Raw genomic sequence first — 24,105 nt, 5'->3', positions numbered from 1 at the left:
ATAATATAGATTAGTACATGGCAAAAACGTTTCAATACACTTTTCCGGGCCTTAAATGATCCATATTGCTTCTCGTTCGTAATAGGAATTTAGTGTTAAACAAGTCTCAAAGCGTTTAGGAAATGACTTTGTGTAATTACACAATTTGTCAACCATTTGTCAATACAGCTGTCTCTGATTTCTACTTGAGAAATGTTTTAATGCAGATGCTTCCGAAAATTACAGACATTTTTTGGTTTAACATGGCAAGTATTTCCCAGTGGCCGGTGCTTGAGGTTCCCGCCAATAAAATTGAATAGTTGTTTGTTTGTTTTCATACGAACACCTTCTCGCTCTTTTATAGGCAAGGGATCGCAGTTTGAACCATATTCTGCAAGAAGAGCAGTTCGAGCGGGCTCGATCACTTAATCAGCGGCGTTGCCTAAAAACAGACTTGGCAGCTAATTTGACATGTGACAATAACGGTGTAGAAATTTCTTGCTGAACGTTGACAAGCTCGAAAACGGGGTGAAGTGATCGGAACGAAACTGTGTGCCGCCAACTGTAGCAAACAAAGGTTAGTTTAGTACGCTCTGCCTTGCTAGGGACTCGAGCACAGTCAGGACTTGCCGACGCTCGTTAAGGCAATATAATTGAAAATAAAATACTTATATAACAAATAGACATTTATCCTTCACGAGGTTCCACTCTTTCTCCTTCGTAAACTATTGGCGTGCAAGATTGATACATCATAGAATTTACAGTTTAATGCAAAAGTTTAAATCTGGTATAAGACCGCCGTGGTTTGTTATTAATTTCAGCTTTACTACGTACATATTCAACCATATAAATACAGTACCAGCAATATTAATAGTGTACCGTAAAAAATCTACAAAAGATGCATGAGTGGTTGTTTTAATAAGCTCTGTTGGTAGAGCTTATTAGCTTATCAGAGAAAATAAGCATTGCCAAGCATTTACTCACATGGCGTGTTCTACGAAATTTATCAGTATTGAAGCAAATTCTTGGTTAGAAAATGTTTAATCCCACACAACTGAGATAGCTATTTACATACATACATGCATACACAAGGTACAATGAGATTTGTACCTTTATAAGCTTCCTTGTTATTCTTACCAAGATATTCGGATCGTATGTTTTTTTCTTTCACGACACGGTCGATTTGTGACACCGTTGCGTCTTGTCATTCATGCAGATGTCTGGAGGCAATAGCGGTGGCGTAGCGATAACTGGTACAGGGGGTGGAGGTACCTCCACTTCTGATAGTATCTCTGTGGCCGTTCGAGTAAGACCTGCTAAAAGCGTATCTGATCCAGTCGAATGGATCGTTCAAGACAACGTGATCTACGGAGCGCAGCCCGAAAATCAACACAACGTATTCGCGTTCGGTAAAATAAAAGATTCGAACTAAACCACAAGAAGCATTTTTCTATCAGTCTGTAATATTCTTTGCCATCAATCGAAGATCGATCTTCTGATAATTAAATTATGGTGGTTTCCACAGTAGATAGAACTTGCCTATGACTCAGCTTCTAATATATTTGCAGAAAAAAAAAACTTGCTGATTTTTGGTATTGCGGGTCAAATCACTTAGAAGCCATGTTTATTTAACTGTTGCAGATGAACTGCAGGAAGTGACTTGGTTCAAAGAGATACAGTAGAGCTTGATAGGGAGCTACAGTGACCGATTTGACATAAGTTGTAAAAAAAGAATGCATTTAACACAAACGTGTTTATCTCGTTTTGATGATTATGTAGACCATATCTTTTCACAGGAGACGACCAACACTAATGTCTATGAAAAAGTTGTTGGCCCGATTATAGAGTCGGTCTTGGATGGATACCATGGCACCGTGTTTGCTTATGGACAGACTTCGTCAGGAAAAACGCATACGATGATGGGCAACGATGCCGACCCCGGAATCATCAAAAGGGCAATTGCCTACATCTTTGAACGTATACATAAAGTAAGCTGCTCAATTCGTTTCGGATTCTGGTAGACCCATTTATAAAGTGCTGTTATCCTGTAGTTGGAAGTTTTTGACAGTACCTTCTGGGGTGACGACGTTTCTAGATATTCTCTTGGTAGGAATAATGCGTTCTATCGATCACTTTGAATGCCGTCATTGTATATTAGTAGTATCTCCTAGTGTCCTATAAACTATAAGTAGTAATGACGAGAGACAAAGCAAGCTAAACTAAGGGCACACAGTGTAAGTGTGCTGCCTTAAGTCTACGGAGTTTTTGAATGATGAAAGCAATTGTAGTTACATTTATCACTCATATAGTTTTTTGAATTCATATTACTAACAGGATGCCGATCGCGAGTTTATGATTCGGATTTCATATCTAGAAATTTACAATGAGCAGATACGTGACCTGCTTAATCCAGCTACGCAGTCGTCGGCGCTCCAGATCAAGGGCCCGGACATGGCCGTCTCTGGACTCGTGGAACAGGTCTGTCGTGATGCCGATGAACTGATGAAATGGATGCTAGCTGGAGACAAGAACCGTCAGGTCGGATGCACTAACATGAACGAGCGTTCGTCCCGATCACATTCGATATTTCGTGTAACCCTCGAATCGTCTCATCGGGACGCCGTCGGGAATAAACGTGAAGGCGTCACTATCTCCCAATTAAATTTGGTAGATTTGGCTGGTTCGGAGCGTGCAACGCAAACCGGCGCTACCGGAACGAGATTACGTGAAGGTTGTCACATTAACACATCGCTTACCGCACTCGGCATTGTCATTCGAAAATTGTCCAAACAAGAGAAACACATAAATTTTCGGTTAGTTGTTAAACGAATCACGGTTACCTAACGAGATGCATTTGAATGAAGTCTTCATCTTTACTATTATCTACTTATATTTTCCGAACCTTGGATTATAATTAATACAAGTCGGTTTGCTGTGCATCCAAAACAAGTGTGTATATCTAAAAGGTCTATTGGCTTTTTTAGGGATTCAAAATTAACCAGAATTCTGCAGAATTCCTTGGGCGGCAACTCCCGTACGGCTATCGTGTGCACGATATCGCCATTCGATTACGAGACAAGTCTGTCAACGCTCCGTTTTGGATCTGATGCTAAACGAATTCGCAATAAGCCTGTTATCAATCAAGTGCTATCGGAAGACGCCAGCCTTTTGCAAAAACGGAACAAAGAGATTGAGTCACTTAAGGCACTCATTTGTGTTAGTATCGAATGGTCACAATTGAATGCACTTTTGACACTTTCGATCGACCTGATCTATATCATTTCATAGAATAGGTATTTTCAACGCCCCTCAAAAAGATAAATGAAATCATCTAGTTTGAACCAAGTGTGTCGCAAAAATAGATAGAACATATCCCTGCAGGCTCCTTTTCCTTTATACGGTTAGATTTTCTGAAGGTCTTATATTTTTGTTTATTCCCGTTAGTGATACCTATTTATTAGAGTTCGTAGGTGCATTATGGCAATTGCCGACCTTTCTGTGCTTTGTGCAATTTGCAGAAGGTGAAGACCGGGAAGGAGCAAGAACTGAAAGAGAAAGACGACACGATTTCACAGCTGCAGAAGAAAATTGAGGATCTTCAGAGGCTAGCCATCTGCGGAGACCTACCATCAAGTATCACTGAAAGGACCTATAGCATGGTAGTAAATAAAATAGCCGTCGCTTCCTTAGAATTATGTTAACAAACGAACTTTGCCTACAGCTGCAAGCAATGTCTAATGAACAGCATAATCTTCTTGAACACAGTGTTCATTCTCATTAAAGGATAACACTTTTATTAGCTTTATTTTAACAGGAAACTTAAACGCTCACAATGGGCAGATTTGTTTCTATATATTTTTATTCTTGATTGTTTTCGGTACTCTGCTGTTATGCTGGTTTATAGAAAGATTTTTAAATCTAGAATTAATATCTACTGGTTTCCGGCGCTAATAGCAAGTATTTTCTCTGAGAAATAGCGTGGATAATATATTTTGTCTTAAGCTATCTTGTGTAGACTAATAATCACTGTTGTTCGGCAAAAAGCAGCTCTACTTTTATATATTTGGCCAGTACGAAGCAGGAGAGAAATTGTAACACAGAACTTCGCCTTCGAAAATATTTTGATATTTCGGTAACATCTGACAGTTCTCAATATTGGTCTACTCTTAAAACACACTAAGCTTAAATGCCAGAAAAAAAGTTAGTGGTAGCTTGAATATATAGTTAATATAAAGGGCCATAAATTTAAGGTAAAAAAAATATTCATTTGAATTTTCTACAGCAGTGCCAGTTTAGCTAGCTGCGTATTTTGCGTTAGACTTCTTTTTTTTCTTATGCCATCTTAAGGTATCTGCCACAAAACATTCTTTACTGTACGTAGGTCACTTAGTTATATGGTGTTGTAATAGTTTTGGGAAGGAAAGTTTTGCAGTCCTTTATCAGTACCGTAGCCAGTGGCGCGATGGAAATCACATAGTAATCTCTATAGCTAAATGCGTACTGTTGTACCATTTTGTCAGCAGCTATTCAAAGTATATGCAACATTTTATAAATTCTCTAAATGGTGTTACATTCCCGAAACTGATACGACTCAATATTTAGCATCTATTACCAGCCCTTTTTTATACATATTTATACTTACAAGTTTTTAGGCTTGCTCCTTTTGTTGGTGTTTTTGGCTGCTTTGTTACCAAAGTGTTAACTTCAATACAACATTCTTTAATAGCCGAAATGTGCGCTGTTTTTGTACTGGCATTTTATAATACGACGTATTGACGCATATAGATTCACTTAGCAAACAGTTCAGCAAAGATTTATTTTGACGGTTACTACCAGATGTAGGGTCGACACAAAGACCGTAAGGGTTAACGCTATATTTGATCTTGACGACGCTGCGGATGTTAATGTTTAACGAATTCGAAATATTAAATATAACCGAATTGAAACCAGTTCTTAGTTAGTTGTCATAGGTGATCATTTGCATAGTTAGAAATCAGTAAGTACAATTAAAGTCGTTCGTATCATGCGAATACACGATGCTTTTAGTCGGTTCGTCGCATGCAAAGACAAGATTGGTGAACATATAATCCCGTGTTTATTATGATGTGAATATTACGATTAACCATAATGAAAACTGTGTTGCGCATTTTTAACGGCAGCCATTGCGGGTAGACTGCCGTCGGCGAGAAACATGGTGTCCTGGGCAAATTGCCGCAGCGACGCCAGGTAAAAGTCTCTTAACTAGCACTGGGGCTTCAACGATGTTCGAGCAACGACATACATCGGGAGGATCGAACGAAGACTCGTTTTTAGCACAGTACGGCACGTATGACGATGGTCTCAAAAATGATTTCGGAGCGTTCTGTACTCCAGCGCGACCCCGCAAACGGAAGTCATTGGAAATAGATTGTCCAGCATCTTCATCATCTACGGAAACGTTAAAGAGCTTAACTAGTCAATGTGACGTTTCACGGAAAAATGAAGAATATGAAGATCTAGCTGCACTGAAGGGCAAGTACGAGGTCAGTATTTATGTGTGCAGCTTTAATGAAACCGAAATAATTCTACTCATAAGATAGCTGACTCGATGGGTTCAGTGTAATTTCAGTTAGGAGAGCAAAGAAATCAATTATGATCTCCGTCGGTCATGATTGACTCTTTTTTGTCCGAGCGCCTTATTATTCCATATGCTGTGTAGGAACATTGGAATATTTGGAACATTGATGATATAGTCCATAGTGATCGCGAAAAAGCGGGCCATATTTAGTACAATAAGCATGAACTTTCTTAGGACATCATTATATATCAATATTTCATTAGAAAAAAATGGCTTAAATCAACTATTTTCTCCTCCCTATGTGAATTTCTTTTATTTTACCCATATAATTCTATATGATAAGTGTGTTACATGAATTGATTGATATTTATTAACGGTCTTTTCTTAGGACGCCATGAGCGAGTTGCGAGAGCTGAGGGAACATATCGCGTTCCTTCAAGCTGAGCAAAAGCTCTGCTGTCAAGCTACACCTGGGCTAGCAGCAAAAAGACCGCGGATTAAGACAGTCGATCCTTTGGCTCCTCATGAATCATCTGATCCTAGTGGTACAGAAAGTGGTGGTTTTAATCAGGAATCTTCATCGTGTACGAATACAGATCAGGAAGCTGTTACGCGTACGCCGGTAAATGGACTGAGCCTTATTCTAGAGGAGGAAAGCGAGCTAGAGGGAGAAAGTCCGTTTGAACGCAAACTCAAATTGTTCGTACCTACAGTCAGATTTTGCTATTTTGCTTTGATAATTTGCACAGGACATAATGATCCATGTAGTAAAGTTCAAAACACAACACCTTTCGCTTATCCATGTTGATAGTCCTGTCTGTTTTTTAATTTGCACATACTTCCAAGGTATTTTTAGTGCAAATACCGATTAGGCGCAATGAATAACAAACTTGAATCGTTTTTCTATTTAATCATTTTTTTAGAATGGCGACTCCACGCCAAACAATCACAAGCATGAAACGGGAGAATGCTTTGTTGAAGCGAAGTCTAATGGCATTCAGTGGATACGCTTCGCCAAGTGAAACAACGGGAACAACTCTGCGAAATGGTTCTGGTGCGCTATTTCTAAGGTCACCTTCCCCAGGGGTACAAACATACGAAGTTGGCTGTCAGTATGAAGAAATCGTCAGCGGTGAAACTAATCCCCTTGAAAACCTAACCGCTACCGACCAGTCAACACCAGTTTCTAATGAGCCTCCACGTCAGATGGTGAACAGATCGACTTCGCCGTTGCCTCTGCTTGCAACTCCAATGAAAAGCGAGTTGCCAATCCGATCGACGCCGCGTCGCCGAGACACGTGCGATTCCCTGATCACTTTCTTAACTCCACAAACCAGAGAAATTTGCACCGCAAGCCATGTACAAGGATCTATGGTATCATGGCTGGAAACAGAGGGAACGCCCATAAACTTTCCACTCGTGCTAAAGGACATGGCCGTCCAAACCGACTGTGCGGTTGAAGCTAGCGGTAGCTCTGTAGAAATCAACGGAAAGATCAAGGAAAAGTCATGCGTCGCTGATGCCTCGATCATGACTGAACTGTCTCCTGTAATGACGGATGCTAGTACGTCCGTTACTGGTACTTTACTAAACGACGATACAAAACTTCAGACTGTTGTAGTCACTGAAGTCGAGGCAAAAACAATCCTCGTGGATGCTAATACATCGGCTATTATCTTTCCTAGCGAAGGACTTACAAAGGCGGACGCTAGCACTTCATTCGGAATGCCAACGCATCAGGAAAAAGCGGAAATTACTGAGATGGCAGTTTTCACTGAGCTTGAAGCCAAGCTAATCCCAGTAAACGTAAACGTGTCTCCTACGTGTTTCCCTGAAAATGCGGTGGCTTCTTTCGCAGCGGCAGGTCAGCCCATTGGGCACGAAGTCATTACAACGGACGTGGTCACACAAACCGACTTCGAAGAAAAACTAGACACGATGCATGCGGCCGATGTGAAACGCCAGCATGGCGAACGTGTTCTTCACGCAACCCATGTGGAAGTGCAATGCGTTACTGAAATGACTGACGTGTCAACGCTCGCTTCTGTAGCCATAATGGATGCCGCATCACAGACGGACAAGGAGACTAAGGTATGATCCAAACTTCACATATTAACATGGTTCAAAGGAAAAACAGTACTAATAACATCGTATTGCAGAGTAAATGTACAATGTGGTATAAGACATTCCGTACAGTTATACTTGGTCCGTAGAAGTGTATCTGAAAAGGCCGATAAAACGCTCCTCCCGGTGCTTGATTCATTGTTCGGCGGTTATCTGCGACTTTTTGTTCTGTATGCGCCTGACTGTGTTATTGCTCTGTAGGTAGCTCCGATGGCTCCATGTAGAGCCACAAAGTTTTTATTCGCGACGCGCTGTATGGACAACCCTGCCTTTGCGGTATGTACCGATACCAAACTAGTTCTCAAGCTGGGTCGAATATCCCGTTTGATTACAGTACTTTCATCACGCTCGAAATAACTGAAAACGCGATGTGGGACTTAGCTAAAACCTGTTAAATCTACGGATACTTATATTTCATATTCAGCAATAACTTCCGTTACAAAATCAGTCAATTCATACGCGTCGATTCAACATTGTCTCTGCGTTCCACCAAATTGTTTTAATCTTTTATTACTATAATTTTTATTATATATTATATTTAAACATGTCTTAATGGCTTTTCATGGTAGGTGGCTCATACGCACTGAACCATTCACGGGAGCTTTTTACGGTAGATGCCTTGTGATAATTTCATTCATCGAAGTCATCGATAAAAGACATGAAGTTCATGTTCTGAAACTGGAATATGTTTTAGGTTGTACAGCATTACCGTGGCATGATATTAGCTGACTGATTGTGCGCTTCTTTTAAAAGTCGGCACGCTCACCCGCAGTAACCAACACAAAAATATCGCTTAAATAATACGTAGTACTATTGTTAGAAATATTTATGGACTTTTTTTGAGTCATATTTCTATGGTATTCATGTTTTGTTATTTCGCAGGGCATTGCATCACCATCCGAATTGCTGATCGGAATGAATGCCCTACTAGGCAGTGCCGAAAGTGCTAAAGATCCCGTGGAACCTTCAGTCAAAAGTGGTACAAAGTGGGAGCAACCCGTCCCAAAGAGACGAGATGTTGGTTGTCAGGCCCGCATCGAGGAATTATGGGTCATTCGAATGAAGCTTGACAAAGAGAAAGCGGCTCGTGAGGATGCGGAGAAACGATGCGACGAATTGTGGCGTGAAAAGAGCCGACTCGTTAAGACCAACGATAAATATCTGGCCTTCCTCAAACAGAGTGGTATCGACCCCAAAAAAGTTTTGAGCGAGGAAGTTGTTGCCAAACCTTTAAAGGACACCAGAAACATAGCTAGTACGCCTGCTACTGCTACTCGTAAGAATTGTTGAGCTGAGACAGGACTTTTTTGTACATAGCATAAATGTATAGGGCTGATAGATATTTCAAAGTAGAGTTAGTTTACATGACACGCAGTTCCTGTTACAGCTTCTTGCTGAAAAAAATGATTTACTATCTCTGCCTTGTAGAAAGGTAATAGGATATATTAAAAAAATCTATTATTTAGAAGAGCATTGGGCATTGTTCCATCTTATGACTTCGATTTATAATCATGAGTTAGGTCTCTTTAAACCAAAGTTGTGTATGTTTTTCCCTAACGTCAGTTGGTACACTTCATTTTAGCATCAACTCCTTCAACGGCTGAACAGTACCGACAAAAATATGAGGCAATTAAGGAGTTCTGTTGGCGACATCCTGACATGTAAGTATAGCAGTTTTGTGCAACGTGGCGCGCAGAAGCGTTGCGCCTAAATAGCGTACCCTTCTACAATGTGCTTAAATTAATCGAGCTTTGTAGTGAGAATGTTGATTTGAAAAAGGCGTCGAGCGAAGGGACGGATTGGGGGAGTACAAGAGGCTTTCCAAGGTATACGTTTCGCTGTTTAAATCTGATAACTTCAGCCTGATTTTGATACTTTCTGAGTTTTACGTTTGGTACTGCCCTAGTTAAGCCTTGCTTCATACAACTGGATCCTCTTATCATAAACCGAAATGTGTCTACACACGGCTTCGAACCTAGAACTATGGTTCTGTTAAGTTACAAAAGGTGAACAAAACTTAAAGTGCTACAAGCTATCGTGAAGTGGCATTACTCTGTTATAATACTAACCAAAAATTTATTCACTTATTCATTCAACATTTATTCATAATTTTACTTTTCATTTATATATTTATATATACTCCTTTTATTTTTACAGTAAGGATCGTCTGCTATCAGAACGGGTCGTACTTGCCCGACCTAAAGTCCCACAGGTCTCTCAAACTCTGAACTTCGGAAAGGATTCACCAGCAGCCGGCAAACTTAATTGTAAGGAAGAATTCTGTTTACTCGCTGGGAATTAGCTACCTTTGTTAAGCATGAATACATTTTTCAGCGATAGATTAGTCGTGAAGCATATTTTCCTTTGTGAGCGAAAAAGTTTTTTGTGAACGGAAGAGAAATCGCTTCGGAATTAAATCTGTAGGAGATCTTTGATCGTAAATATATCAAGTGAGTATAGTGAAGCTCTATAATAATGTGGTCATTAACAGTGGTTTTAGAAAATTTAAAAAGTTTACTACTACATCGATGCACTTCACGAGGCGATCACAAGTGACCGCGGTACTCTGTGTGTTTCCGCCCGCACAAAGCTAAATCCTGAAGGGATTTTATTTCAGCCACAGGCTGCTTTTGATAATTTTGGTAACATATACAAATAAAAGATAACCAGGAATGTTCGCTGGTCACACTCGTAGAACGAATCGAGGGCGCGATCTCCTGCCGGTTTCCGTTGTGAGAAATCGAAGTCATGTCGGTTATACCAGAAGTTCAATACGGCGAAAATATATTGTTTTTATATATGTCAATCATTGTGGACCAGATATGATGGAAATTATGATTGTCAATAAACACATGGTCGAACCTAGAAAAAGGTACAAACATCACGTGTACGTTCTTGCCACGACTAGATGACCATTCGGGTTTGTCTGATGAAATAAGTCAGGCGAACGGGAAAGGAAAATTTTAAAAGACCAAAGCAAATGTTCCGAATCAAATATGAGATCGAGCATCAATAAGAAATAATGAAATTCAGTGACCACGTGGTAACTAACACCTCTCGCAAAAAGCTTTACCCCAAAGTATATCCAGTATGAAAATGTCTGCTGTGTCGATCCTTATATCATAGAAACCTCGTACTAACTTAAGGTAATTATTTTACTTCAGCTGAAAGCGAAACACCGGGTGATCATTCAAATGAAGCTCAAGAAGATCGGCCGTTGGCAAATTTACAGGACGTTCAAGAGTTTCGTGGCGTTGATTATCTTGCAAAGGCTGATCCTGGAGAGTGTAGGCCATCATAAGTAGCTTCCATAGAATGTTTAACAATAACAGCCGGATATTGTGTGTACCGTCTGGAAGGACAGGTCTATTACGGATTGGTCAAACGAATGTTAAATTGTATATATAAACTACATATATTTGTATAGTCATAAAGTTCGTTTATACTGCAATGTACAAACGTGAAGTTAGTTTCCACTACCTAGGGAGGGCAATATAAACATCATGTATTTTATATGTTGTTGCTTAAAAGTGGTAAATCGGTGTTTTTATTAAAATATGGGCAGACACCTAATATACATGAGTTTTGAAAAGCAACATAGTACCGCTGTAGGTACAGGAAATCTCAAGAATAGATAGGTGTTAACCCTGCAAACGATCCATCATAAATTTCTCGAAAATAAGCAAAATGATTTCTTGTTGCTTTTTTTTTTCTGGCATCATGATTTTTGTAAATAAGTCTAATGTGCTGTTCGAGTTTTTAGAATTTCTATCTAGATTCATAATAGGCCTAGGTAAAGAGAACAAATACAAATCATTGACGGTTTACACAAAACAAGATAGTTTATTGCACGTAGTACAGGCACGGTGACACGCAGTTTCGTCTAATACGATAATACAACGCTGAAACAAAAGCCGCTCTAACAGAGTCAACTAGCAGTTTTATAATTAGTTCTGTTTCTGTCCTGTGGTCCCTATTGAGCACTATTGTGCTGTTTGCAGAAACAAAGCTACAGTTGATCACACAACACACGCACTGTTGGCACGTCCGATTGCTTCGGAGCCCCATTCAACAAGGCGAACAGTGTATCAGGAACATGCACTCTATAACAGAGCTTTCGTGACATTAACCGGTCTTCGGTGAACATTGCACACAGCCGGCTACCTCTTATTCTATCAATAATACTCCTTGGCCTACGTCGCACAGCTAATCCTGTCCACGCAAATAGATACGTAGTTCACTCTTAGACTGTTGTGTTAATCAGCCCCTTATTTCATTTCGCATAATTCCCACAAGTCATATATATAAATATATATATATAACCATAGACGAGGTACTGTACTGGGTGGTTCCTACTTCCGTAGTGCCTTTCATAATAGACGAGACCCCACTGGTGAACAAACGCCAACAATGCCCTTAGATGTTGAATGATTTTCATGGTTTGTAATAGCCGTTCGATAATGTCCTATAAGAAGGTCGCATCGTGTTACTCCGTTCTTAGTTTTTGCAACCGCAACGTGTTACTTTTTTTTGTTACGCAAAAAATAGCGCTTTATATAGAAGTATATAACAGATTATTACAATCAGGCAACAACGATCCCTTTATTCAACGCTGATATATTCTCAGATCATAACCTGGTCGATGTGGGCGCATTCCCCATTTCTAAAAAAAATGTATGTACAAAGGAATGTAGTTTGGAAAACGTGGCTAGCTCAAATTGACCTAATGCATAGCGTCAACTACAACTAGATACATACTGCTATTTAAGGCACACGAGTTTTTAAAAACCCTCGCAAAAGGAGAATTTCTAGACCACCCTGGCATACGCATTTAATGTATTTTTACTAACTGATGAAGCAAAGCTTACAACAGAATCGTCCTATTGTAAATATTAGAGCATTATATAAGTCTTATATTAATATTCAAACACTCCTAAGAAGGTAACAAACAACACCCGTGTGTAACATTCGATTTCGTCCCGATTCATCGTATAGATCTATATATGCGTAAATTGTGTCCATGAACGACTTGCACTCATCGAAGTATCTTACTGTCGAATGATCCTAGTGCTTGTAGCTCAAGTCTCCGACATGAATATTATGGCATGATCTTTTCATGGAATGGTAGAAGATTTAATAGTTAACATGAAAATAGTGTTGTCTCTAAAAGCTGCCTCTCTATATGCAGAACATTTTTTGCTTTTTGTCTTCTGCAATGTGTCTTCGAATAATCTTTAATTAATCAATGTTGTCATAGCATTCACAACTACACAACAACGGTCAAATATTAAGTATAGCATTAAGCATCATCATCGTTACTAACAAAACCGATTTGAAAGTGATGGAAAGTAATGTACAGATCGTGGTCGTAATTAATAAAATAGACGTATACGCACTTCGAGAACATTTTTCGCTTGGCGACAACAAGGTCCTTGCTTTTCAAAAACTACTCATTGAAAAATCCCTTCTAAATAGAGGGTAAAAACTTCAGTTGTTTTTTCAACCATTAAGGACGTACCGCCTCTGCAATACGACTTCATTCAGTGCTTCCCGTCGGCTCTGTCTACCATTTAATATGCCAATATAATTTAGACATTCTGTACTAGCACAGAAGCCCCCAGTAGGACCACTCGTTCCTCTTAACTGTTCTCTTACTTTGTTTTTTCGTTCACTTTATACTACACTGATCGTGGGTCAAAGTCAACGCCAAAGTCAACAGTATTGTCTCTGTAGACTGCCTCATGAACGCTTAATCGTTTAATTTAATACAACTGTACTCCTGTGCAGCACGCCATCGCTTTTTTCTTTCGTTCAACATCCAGTTCGTATCTGAGAACAAACATCTATAGGTTGGTAGATCGAACTGTGAGACATTTGATTATCTATCTATTCTATGTACGGCTTATATTTAGAAAAAAATATATTACAATTACGTTCTGCAAAATAATGCGGACTACGTAATCGAGATTCTTCCTGCAATACCACAACAACTATACTGAAGTAGTGGAATAGACTAGCAAGCTAGGGATCCGCCTTTCAGTAGTATAATAAACTAGAAAATTTTTCAACTATGATGCGTTATTTCCGTTATTAGATTATAGTACAAGGTACGTATGAGTAGTAAACAACCCAAGCTGAAAACAAACGCGCGCAGCTGCGTTTGAAAATAAATAGCAGTTCAATCTCGCACAAAGTTTCATGTTCAGTTGGCTAGAGGGGATCAAGATCAAAATCGTCCTTGGGTCGGGCCCGATGAGAAATAAGCAGTAACAATGAGTAATGTAGACGGGACGTCAATGCAGCCCAATATTGCAGGTACTCTTTAGACAGGTTGTTAAGCGAAGACAAGTATTAATCGTAGCAGACGGGTTGGGTTAACCTTAGTCGTTCAGCCTATGTTTAGGTATCTTAAACGCATGGAAATGTTCCTGAGATGGATTCACCTTATTCGTCTACTTATCCAACTGGTTGCATACTGTTTTCGTGGTGTTTAAATGTAAAAATGTGCAAAGCTGCCGGCCTAACTCGGTCGCCATCCAGTAGCGTTGGGGCCAAATTTGTAGACAAGTCGTCGGCCAAAAACTGGCAGCAGAACTTGATTCTTGTAGTAATATCTGAATGAAGTACAGTATGAAATATACATTTTTTTACCGATATGATACGGCAGTTGTGGAACGGAATAACGATATCTTAAATGTGTATATTCGGTATCAAATGGTGCTTTCCTTATTTCATGACATAGATATCTCTACATATCATCGTTGAAAAAAGATAGACAAAAAAAAGTTACCTCATTGCGCGTGAAAGCTTCTCGTAGGTCATTCGAGGATTCTGTTTTCGATCGCCCCACATTTTAGCTACTTTGTCGCTCTGCACAAACTTGAAAACGCCTTCCTCCCGCCGTTCCCATCTGATTAGTGACGGGTTCGTTTCGGGGTTTAACAGTAAATCTCTACAGAGGAGAAACAAAGCAATTATCTTTGTTTGATTTATTGACGAACCTATTCTTTGTTCTATGTATTAGTAGAAGTTAAGAAAAATGCCGTTGTAAGATTCAAATACTTAACTCTGAATTGTTACTATTGTTGAAAGCGCATCATATCTTCGCAGCGAAATTTCAGTCTATGCCTAAGCAGAATACATACCTGATAAACTCCCAAAGCTTCCCCATTCCCTTGTTGGCATTGGAGGTGGTTCGAGGCTCGGAGGTATAGTGTGAATGTGAATCGGGTGTGCTAACCGAGGAACTGCAAGTTGAAAGCGCATCGGCCTCTTCTGGTCCCCCAACAAAAAGAAGTTGCGTATTAATGGTATTTTGTTCCCCGGTTCCGTTAGCCTGGGCTAACTGAAGACTGTGCGGCCGTGAGGGTTGGCTGGAATTGTTGTCGCTGTTAGTTGGGCTAGTGAGCTGATGCTGGTGCAGCTGTTGCTGCTGCTGCTGCTGTTGCAAGTGATGTTGTTGGTATGTGTTATGTTGAAGTTGTTGATAGGCGTCGAGATCGAGGCGCTCCTCCATCTCCTCCGATTTGATGCAGACTTGAGGTTGGCTTCCTGAAAGCGGGCACCACACGATGCAATACAGCCGAAAGCTGCTTAAAAGTTGTTTTAGCGGCAGTAAGCTTCGGATGGAGCTTATCGGATGGGACCATTGGCGACATATGAAATGTACGTATTTCTATATACACGTGCTCATTTGGCCATTTTAGTTTGGCTATAAATTCAATCATCGGCGAAAATTTAATGGTTATTGAGTTTTCGATTCTGGAATAATAATGAGTACTGTTTAGTTATTTTACATAAAAGTGATATTTCGATACGTATAGGATATTGTTGTGTGTCGATTTTTTACATTATTTGAATTATTCTAAAGAGTCCCCTACGTTTCTTACAAGTTTGAATTATTTTCTATGAAAATGATTGCACGTACGTATTTTTCACCAAGCTTTTGAGCCACGGCCCGTCGCTGCCTTGAGAGAATATGATGAAATACTATATCAATTTAAACAGCAGGGCACGATACGATCTAGCAAAAACATCTTCATTTTGTACCACTGCCTTATATCAGACTTAAGCTGCAACGCCTACATTATATATTGTAATAAGCGCGGCAGTATACTATATGTCCGTTCTGCGATACTGCCGTGTAAAATATCCAATTAATCAATCAATGATTCGGTATGCCGTCATTAATATCAACTACGTAGAACTACTTGTTTTTCGTCTTCGCGCTTTTCATCGTCATCGCACTAGACAAAAGACAGAGGCAACTTCTGGCGCAAATAACCGAAAGGCGAAGTACAATTTGTCCGCAGAAATTCGCCGAGTTCTCGTTTACCACTGCTTTGCTGTCCAGTGTCTAACGTTCGTGAAGAGATGCTGGCAAATGACTAGAAAGTAGCGCGGTATTTTGATATAGGGAGTGAAGCAAGCGGAAATCGCTCAGACGGTCACTCACTATTTATTATAGTTGTTCAGTAAAAGCAACGACTACAGCGAGCGCGACGGGTGATCTAGTCCGTCCAGTACAATGACCGATTCAAGGCGCCGAGATGTAGTAAGAAACCTTTTGCTACGGTGACAAATGTCACCGTCATAGCAGCTGCATGAGGGGTACACGCAGGGACAGTACTACGATAGTCGTAGGCCTCTCTTCCTAGCTGAAAGAAGCAGGTAGGATCGTCACTACATTGTAGTTGGTTGCCTACAATGGTCCAGTCATTAGCTGTAGTCACAAACCGTCCAGAAATCTGCGAGAGTTGGCAGTTTGGTGGCAGCTAAAAGAAAATCACAGCTAAATCATGCAGCAGCCCTTTTGCTGCTCGTGCCACCGGTGTAAACGGAACAAGGCCGCGAGAAGTTCTGCCTTCTCAAAGATGGATGCAATAGAGTCAATTGCAAGAGGTCAGTAATCGCGCTGAGATAATCCGCCATCGAGGATTCCTTAGGATTCCTCAATGGTAGCAAATCATAGTGATAGTAATGGTGTCACCTACAGGTAACGAGGACTATCAGTTTAAACGGCGCTCTTACTGTTGCTAACTAATGCCTCCGAATCAACGTTACTGTATTGACAAACACATACACATAAAATTATAATCGACTTTTCTTATTATCGACTCTATCAAACCGATAACCACGCGCATGTTTTTTCTACTACCGTTGATGGGTAGAGCTGCGAGCTCTCGTCCATAGCGATGATGACGAAGATCATCTAACCACAAGGATGTAACAGGCACCGAAACGAGTGACATGAAATGTAGAAAACTTAGATTGTCAGATGGTTAATTTATCCTCTGTTCTAATTCTTATATAGAAAAGCCCCTGCATATTTGTATGCATTCATATGCGAACATTTATATAACATTCAGACTAATGGAGAGCAGACGGCTGTGTCTATTTATCGACATCATATTCACAAGCGGACAGTTTGGGTTCGGCCCTATACACAATATAATATACGGAAAAATAGACTTCTGTAGAGTATAATAATGACGGACTTTTTTTGGGACATCCATCTAGTCGTTGCGGTATTTCCTTTAATGGTGCAGCGGTAGCATGTGTTGTCTGCTAAACTTAGGAGCACATGAGCTGATCCAGGTTCAAGACCTGGCACAGACCTACTTTATTTCGTACCGAAAGGGTTAGCCGTACGAGGCAACGATTAACGACAGTGTCGAACGTAATACAGGATGCATATATACTATTAGTAATATGATAATGCGGAGGTTCGGGAAAAATCTAAATCGAAATTTAATGCTGTGATACAATTGAAGGTGGCACCATATCTTATGAGAACAAATCACCTGCTCTGCCATTGAAGAAAGTAGATACCCTTCAAGGCCCATGCCTTTTCAAATAGATTGGAAGGTCAATGACAATTGGACGCGTTTAAGCAGGACGTAAAAAAGATACTTTGTAGACTATACGTAGACTAAACGTATATTACAGAGAGATGTCGTTTGGATCTCAATCCTGTTCAAATTCAAATGTTCAAGAGGTATTTAAAATAGGACAAGGTATACTCAGCGGCTCTATAAAGTTTTGTCCTGTATTATCACTAGTGTTACGTGGTTAATTTGATGATCAATGCATAGGCTTGGGATAGATCACATGAATGTCGTAAGCCGATGCAACGCATTGCAAACAAACCATGTAAATTGGCCATGTCCAAGGACCAACAGCTAACGTAAAGCACCAACACTAAAATGTACCGTCTTTTATTGTATGCTTATATTCTAGATATGCGGTTAATCTTAATGAAGTGGAAAGATTGAGGCTACAATAAAGATCTCTTGGTAGAGAATCTAAACAAATTACCAGCGCGTCGTCTAATCAGAAAGAAAATGATGTCTCATAATAGAACGTTATATCGAACAAAATAAGCTACGCTAGCTTACTTCCGTAGGGATTTCGTTTTCCGTTCTGCGTCTAGGATATGTCGACGCCAACAAACGGCTCAAACACAACCGCGCATAGCAACACATTAATATGAAACTAGACCACTAGATTATATATGAGGCGCACGGGAGGCCATGGAACATTAAGAAACGCCATTACCACCGAGTTGACACTAGGCCAATGTTATTGTATCTGGACGCGAATATTGCACACAAAACAGCCTAGCGTCAAGCTACGGCGTGTCGACGACTTATTTGTCAGAAGGCCCATGTCTGTCAAGGACTGTGAACCAACCCATGTGGCGATAATGTCCACAAAATGTTTTTGCTGTTTGCAGGACCGACTCGATGCATCGCACTCATTCAGATACTAGCTAGATGTCCTGAGAGCAGCTCTTGAACGCTACTGCTGATTTTCAAGATAACTAAATTGAGTCGGAAATGCATCTGTCTCGCTGTGAGATAAACGAATTAGCTTGCAAGGTGAATCGATGCGATACTATCGACACGGAACACTACGAGATGCGATCATAGACGTCGCAAGTAGCGAACGCGTTTTTGTGTTGACAGCGGGTACGTCCGATTGATGCCATATTAGGTTAGATGAGACCGATCTATTGCGACCAGACCTGGTCTGATAGTTGCTTGCCGACTGGAGCGACGTTCAACGCCTAGCAAAAAGTCTTTAGTTAATCATATAAACACAAGCTATGAAAAGTCATCTGCGACAAACGCGATTTTGGTTCCTCTAAAAACGTTTGACACGAAACAAAAGGTAACCAGACCTGAGATGTAAAAAAAACTTTAAATTCTATTGGCTGAATTGTTCTATTCAGGCGATAAAGGTGCAGAGAGAAAGAAAGATCAAGGATAGCTTTATCACAGCCCGGAACATCGTTTACGAATTTGCACAGGCGCTTTTTCGTCTGGTTGTTTGCCTAATCATCACAGTACTATGAAGTAAACCGATGACAATCGTTACATAGTGTCACAAGCTGATAACATGAAAGGACAGATCCAAGCAGGTACACTTTATTCCAGAGGGCGTCGACAGTATAGGGAATATACTCAACGGATTGAACGTATGAAACTTTAATGTAAGCCGACTCCGAAGCGAAAATATTAAATACGGTAGCCCTTACTTGCTTCGTACGCATATGAGGTATCATTACCAAGAGGTATCCGTCTTTGTATGCGCTTTCATTATGGCTATAGCAACTCCGTGAACTGAAATAGGCTTTGATGAAGACTTTTGAAGAAGATGGTTGATTTTTTATCGTAAAGTTAGCTTGTTAAGCCGCTGACTTTTGTTGAAGATCACAAGTACTCTGTGGGCGGCATATGGCTCTGTGACTACGCTTGATGACTATCGTATGCTGTAGCTGTCCTTAGCATGTAATAGGCTGTAAAAATACACGTGCCTACGCGTATTTTCTCAGCCTAAATCAGCAATAGAAAAATGAGCTGTGACGGAGAGTCAACGCGAGTTGTACCATAATGCATTACATAGGTGCGTCACTCACAACACGAGCTTCTCTCAGGCAAAAAAATACATTCATGTGTAAATGCACGTAATAAGCGTTATGCTCGTACTGAATTTCTGTTTTTCTACCTCTGCCACCCGTTAGTGGCCATCCACGCAGCGAATACACGATTGTCTTTCTGTTGTATACATACGATCAGAGAGAGATCCGTCTGACATGATATAGGTCACCATCTTGATTCGTTCGTGAGAAAAGTTGATGGTAGAGAAGTTCATTCAATCAGTACTAACCTCTGTAATCGCTGGGAGAGAACGCTGTTGGGTTCTGAAGTTGCATGACTACGCCCGTCTGTTGACTCACGTGGTTTGACTGGAGCACCGATCCTGCACTCGATGACCAGCCGTTGAGCAGCAGATCGCCGGATACAGGTGGTGGTACAGGTGAAACCGGATGCAGCTGCACAGGTGATGAAACTTGTGTGGCGTTGAGATCTAGCGGGGGTCCAAACTCGGTTGGTGGACATGCTTGTGGCTGGCTGGTTAAAGGCAGACCCATTGGAGTAAGTCCGGTAACGGTGAGGTAAGGCGATCCCGATGGTGGAACAGCCTGACCTGGTGGCATCGCCAATGGACCGAGGCCGCTTAAACCGGCAAGCGGTTCTAAGTCGTAATAGGCGATTGTGTCCTTATTGTCTTCGAAGAAAAATGCTTCATCGCCCTCACTCAGTGGAAACTGAAACGGCATGAAAATGGAAGAATTATACATATTATTAACTTCTCCGAAGCGCAATACATATTTAATTATGTATAAGTAGCAATGTGAAACGTTGAAAGCGACATGCTTCGTTCAGCAAGAGGTAGCTTAAAATACAGTAAAGTTTATCGCTAGTTAAAGCGAAACATTTCTCTCAGAAATGAAAACCCTACAGAAATATCATGCCAGATTCTTCGGGGACAAGCAAGCTTTAAACAAAGCATTTAATAGGACAGGGCTATTTAAACGTCGTATTTCAATCATCCATAGAACAAGATACTATCGAAATGTAATTTTTTCAAGTTTATTCAATCTTAAAATTCAACTTCTACACACGATTGAGCGACTCCACATATAAGTGATCAATCATCATTGGCCTTTTACTGATCGCACCTGTGTTGCAACGAACGCAGTAGACTTCGCATAGACAGCGCCATTGCCCTAATATCAGAATATGGATATGTTCTGGATCTAATATAGTTCTAAAGTCTATTTCTTATCCATCAAAAATTATAACCCTTCCCCTTCCCGCGCAGCCTACATTACTTTTGCATAAAATCCGGACAAAATTCACTTCGCTTTAGCTATTTGGCCATCGATGGTCAATGCTCGACGTTGCCGATGTATCGTCGCCTGCCCACGTCCGTTGGAGATGATCTGAGAACTGCGGAAGTCGTTGCCAACATCCGGAGAGCGGGGCAATTTGAATTTAAATATTCTGGTGCGCGAGCCGGAACCGCTATTACAACAGAACGCGACGGTAACGCCGGGCACTGCCGATGTACCTTGTGTCCGTCGATCCTGTCTTTCTTGTTCTCTTCCGAGCGTCTTTGTCGTGGTGTCCGTCTAATGTGGTCTTATGCAGCTGCATGCAATCATCAGCGATTTTTATTCTGTTTGTTATTTGTCTCAGAACATCGCTGAATTTGATAGATTTATGCCAAGCAAGCCAGCGATAGCCATCATCATCATATAACCAAACAAGTATGGGATGCAACATCTTCATTGTCATCATGGCCAAAGCAGCACGTCTTACGGGTTTTGTCCGTTCGCCCACCCGTTCCGCCGCCTATCCACATAGCTTAGCTGGCTACAAAAGCATCTTTCTGCTCCACAGAACTCTTAGCAGCATAGCCAAGTGACCAAGCAATTCCCCATCTTCGGCGATCGGGAACCAAAGCGCAGTGCGATCAAGCGCGCTAAAACAATGCGCGGTCTCCACAGTATCTCAAAGCGGCTCCGACAGACCGATTTGCAATATGAGGGTTTTCCGCCCCGACATCACTGACGGCTTATGGGCTCGACTGCCGTCGCTCTTCGACTCGTCGTGCTTCGTGCGTCAACATGCCATTTGCACACACGCGCATAGGCTTACACATAAACGTAGCATCGACGTAATCGCGGTGTTATAGAAAGGTTAGGGCTCACAAGCTACATCCGTAGCTGCAGCATATAAAATAAGATCTTAAAGCACCAAACTGAAAAAGTTGGCGAGCGTCTCATCGCTTCAATCATAGTCCTATTAGTTAATACAACTTGGAAACGATGCAAAAATGACCTGTCTTGCGGATTATTATAGTAGCATTCAATGGTGGTCGATATGTGAGATCTATTTTTTTTTTTTCTTAATATTGTCTAGTGCACACTTCGTTCATTATACTTACTCGTATACAAAAAGTATTAAGTGAGTCGGTTTTTATTTTACCGCTAAATACAAAGACATATTCCATAAAGTAAAGTAAATATCGGGCAAGCTTTGCTGAGATACCAGGAATGAATGTTACTACTACTACATCTGATACACAAACAAAAACAGATTAGGGCAAGGTAACAACACTGTACTGCAAATCATCTCGTTTTTAAAGAAGGCTTTCGTCGAAACAATAACAGATTTAAATCTAATGGCTAACATTGATGCTGTACTGCTGGGGTAAGTTATTTTATAATACGTAAGGCAACTTACAACGACCTCTGTATCCTCCTTGTATGGTTCAAGCGTTATTGGGGTGTAGCGAAAATTAAGAAGTTTAATGACTTTATGTCGAGGCGACGCAAGTGACGATCGGCAAGCTAGCCTATAAAAACGATCCGAGATGTCAATAAGTAGCAACGAAAACAGAAGTAAGTCTCGAACGGGTGAAACTTTAATGTCAGTATATGAGACCCAATACAGCACCCATACCATAGATGTGTCGGGTCAGCGGACACAAAATCTTGATTACGCGAAGTCTAATAATTTTTGTCGTCAATTTTTCATAGCTGGTAGCTAGCCAATCTACCTTTCTTTTTTATTTAGGAGCAGCAGTAAAAATTTTGCCAGTGACTCTTAATTTTTCGTACTGAAGTGACCAATGGACTGGGCGATACGCTGGCGAACACGGGGTCAGAAGAACAAATCTGCTCTCGGTTTGATGTCGGATCGCTCGGAGAATCATCAATGTCATCATCGTATAATTTGCCGCTGCATCATTGCTGGCGCATAGCACAGAAGAGTATTCGTATACGAGAACGCTCGGTGACGGAGCAGATATTTCTGCCCGCTTGTTGTTACAATAGTCGTGGTAGGGAAAAACATCGTTTCGAGTAGGAGACGGCGGAAAAATCATGTATAACCTCATCTTCGTTCACCGTTGTCGTTAACGACTTTCCGCACCGATTTCTTCTGCATCGGCAGAAAGCAAATGTCGACAGTCGAGATTCGTTTGTTAGCACGAATCAGAGCAAGCAATACGAGCGGAAAGGCTGCTGTGTTGGCCAACAACATGTTAATTACAGGTAGGTTAATGCGTTACAGACGCACCGTCCGTAATCGTTCAGCGTAATCATGCTGATATCGAGGTGATGGCGCTTAGCAATCAAACGTATTCAAGCAACAGGGCCGATTCTTCAGTAATAACGGCTGATGCTTGTCAGATTGCGTCGCCAATTGGCCGGCGGCAGGTTTTTTAATCATTCGATTTTTTGTTTCGAGTTCGATGCATCGCACCACTTCGATTGCTGACCGACGCTGGAATGAAACCATCCCAGAGAGACATGAACGTGCTTGCAGAAACACTGCAAGCAAACAAAGTAATACGGACGTAAAGCAAGCGCCACCGCAACATTGCTTCCGGTCGGCGATCGATATTTGGTGACGGGCTGTAGCAAATGCCTGCGCTTTCTTGCCTCAGTTGAAGACGGCACAACTGATGACTCACATTAGCCAGACAGACAGACAGACATTAACGAAACGGATCCATGACAGAGCCACAGGGTGAGAATGGCTACCGCGATTTTATAAATACAAACAACGAAAAGAACAACAACATAGAAAAATATCATCATTACATCCTGCCTAGCAGTCGTGCTGCCAGCCGTACTGTCACGGAAGGAATACTTCATACATAGTAATGTCTTGACTCGGATGGACTAAATCGAGTGGCTAAGATTACAAACTATACAAATCGGGTATAATTTTCGCAGCCATTCTGACGTACTGGTTCATCACTTTGTTAGCCAAACGCCGACAGGTTGTCTCTCTTTCTTTCGCAAAATCCTCCTCCGGCAGAGCGTGCAATCGTCGCAGTCTGCTCGGATCCGCTAGTTGATGGCGTCGTCAATAGGCTGTCGTCACTGGTCACCGGCGGCACAACCTTGGCAGCAGTGCTGCTAACGTACGATCAAGGGATTCCGCGCGGTTGTAGCGCATGGGCAACAAGGCATAATAGCTGCTGGTACGTGATGAGCGATTGCTATCCAGCAGACGCTGAACTTAGTCAAGTGCTTCACGAAATCAGATAACAAAGAAATATAAGCATGAAGAATATCATGA

The 24,105-nt window shown here is 41.1% G+C and overlaps 2 protein-coding genes across 13 annotated transcripts in view; one reads left to right on the top strand and one right to left on the bottom strand.

Annotated features, from left to right (window-relative positions):
- The first annotated feature begins 364 nt into the window (after positions 1 to 364).
- Positions 365 to 11,198, top strand: LOC111250659 (uncharacterized). 4 transcript variants are annotated; one of them, XM_022806207.2, is made up of 14 exons: positions 365 to 556; positions 1,196 to 1,388; positions 1,759 to 1,967; positions 2,314 to 2,792; positions 2,964 to 3,195; positions 3,498 to 3,638; positions 5,139 to 5,501; positions 5,925 to 6,235; positions 6,460 to 7,627; positions 7,862 to 7,936; positions 8,543 to 8,915; positions 9,243 to 9,321; positions 9,818 to 9,927; positions 10,825 to 11,198. In XM_022806207.2, the coding sequence occupies exons 2-14, from the start codon at positions 1,196 to 1,198 to the stop codon at positions 10,959 to 10,961; spliced, it is 3,870 nt and encodes a 1,289-aa protein (XP_022661942.1). In that variant the 5' UTR covers positions 365 to 556; the 3' UTR covers positions 10,962 to 11,198. The 4 variants fall into 4 exon arrangements, with proteins under 4 accessions (XP_022661942.1, XP_022661944.1, XP_022661941.1 ...); XM_022806209.2 differs by having other exon boundaries at positions 366 to 556; positions 2,371 to 2,792; positions 8,543 to 8,936; XM_022806206.2 differs by having other exon boundaries at positions 366 to 556; positions 8,543 to 8,936.
- A 278-nt stretch (positions 11,199 to 11,476) lies between these two features.
- LOC111250661 (uncharacterized) overlaps positions 11,477 to 24,105 on the bottom strand; it is a 136,534-nt gene continuing 123,905 nt past the window's right edge. For 7 of the 9 annotated variants that reach the window (XM_022806211.2, XM_086990738.1, XM_086990737.1 and 4 more), the window contains 5 exons: positions 19,832 to 20,273; positions 16,818 to 16,871; positions 14,806 to 15,211; positions 14,451 to 14,612; positions 11,477 to 14,274 (listed from right to left, as the gene is read on the bottom strand). In XM_022806211.2, the coding sequence (XP_022661946.1) occupies positions 14,181 to 14,274; positions 14,451 to 14,612; positions 14,806 to 15,211; positions 16,818 to 16,871; positions 19,832 to 20,273 (1,158 nt within the window). In that variant the 3' untranslated portion in view covers positions 11,477 to 14,180. Of the gene's footprint in view, positions 14,275 to 14,450; positions 14,613 to 14,805; positions 15,212 to 16,817; positions 16,872 to 19,831; positions 20,274 to 22,257; positions 23,460 to 24,105 lie in introns of those variants that run through there. The other 2 variants (XM_086990732.1, XM_086990733.1) reach the window with 2 other exon arrangements.

This window comes from Varroa destructor, unplaced genomic scaffold (assembly GCF_002443255.2).
Source record: "Varroa destructor unplaced genomic scaffold, Vdes_3.0 BEIS01000005.1, whole genome shotgun sequence".
NCBI classification, from domain to species: domain Eukaryota; kingdom Metazoa; phylum Arthropoda; class Arachnida; order Mesostigmata; family Varroidae; genus Varroa; species Varroa destructor.
The sequence above is the reverse complement of the archived record's forward strand: the minus strand, read 5'-3'. Positions and strand labels throughout refer to the sequence as shown.

Coding starts and splice junctions, on each gene's coding strand:
- LOC111250659 (XM_022806206.2), top strand. CDS start 1,196: ATGTCTGGAGGCAATAGCGGTGGCGTAGCGATAACTGGTACAGGGGGT. Junction 2,793..2,963: donor GAGAAACACATAAATTTTCG/GTTAGTTGTTAA, acceptor TGGCTTTTTTAG/GGATTCAAAATTAACCAGAA. Junction 5,502..5,924: donor CACTGAAGGGCAAGTACGAG/GTCAGTATTTAT, acceptor GTCTTTTCTTAG/GACGCCATGAGCGAGTTGCG.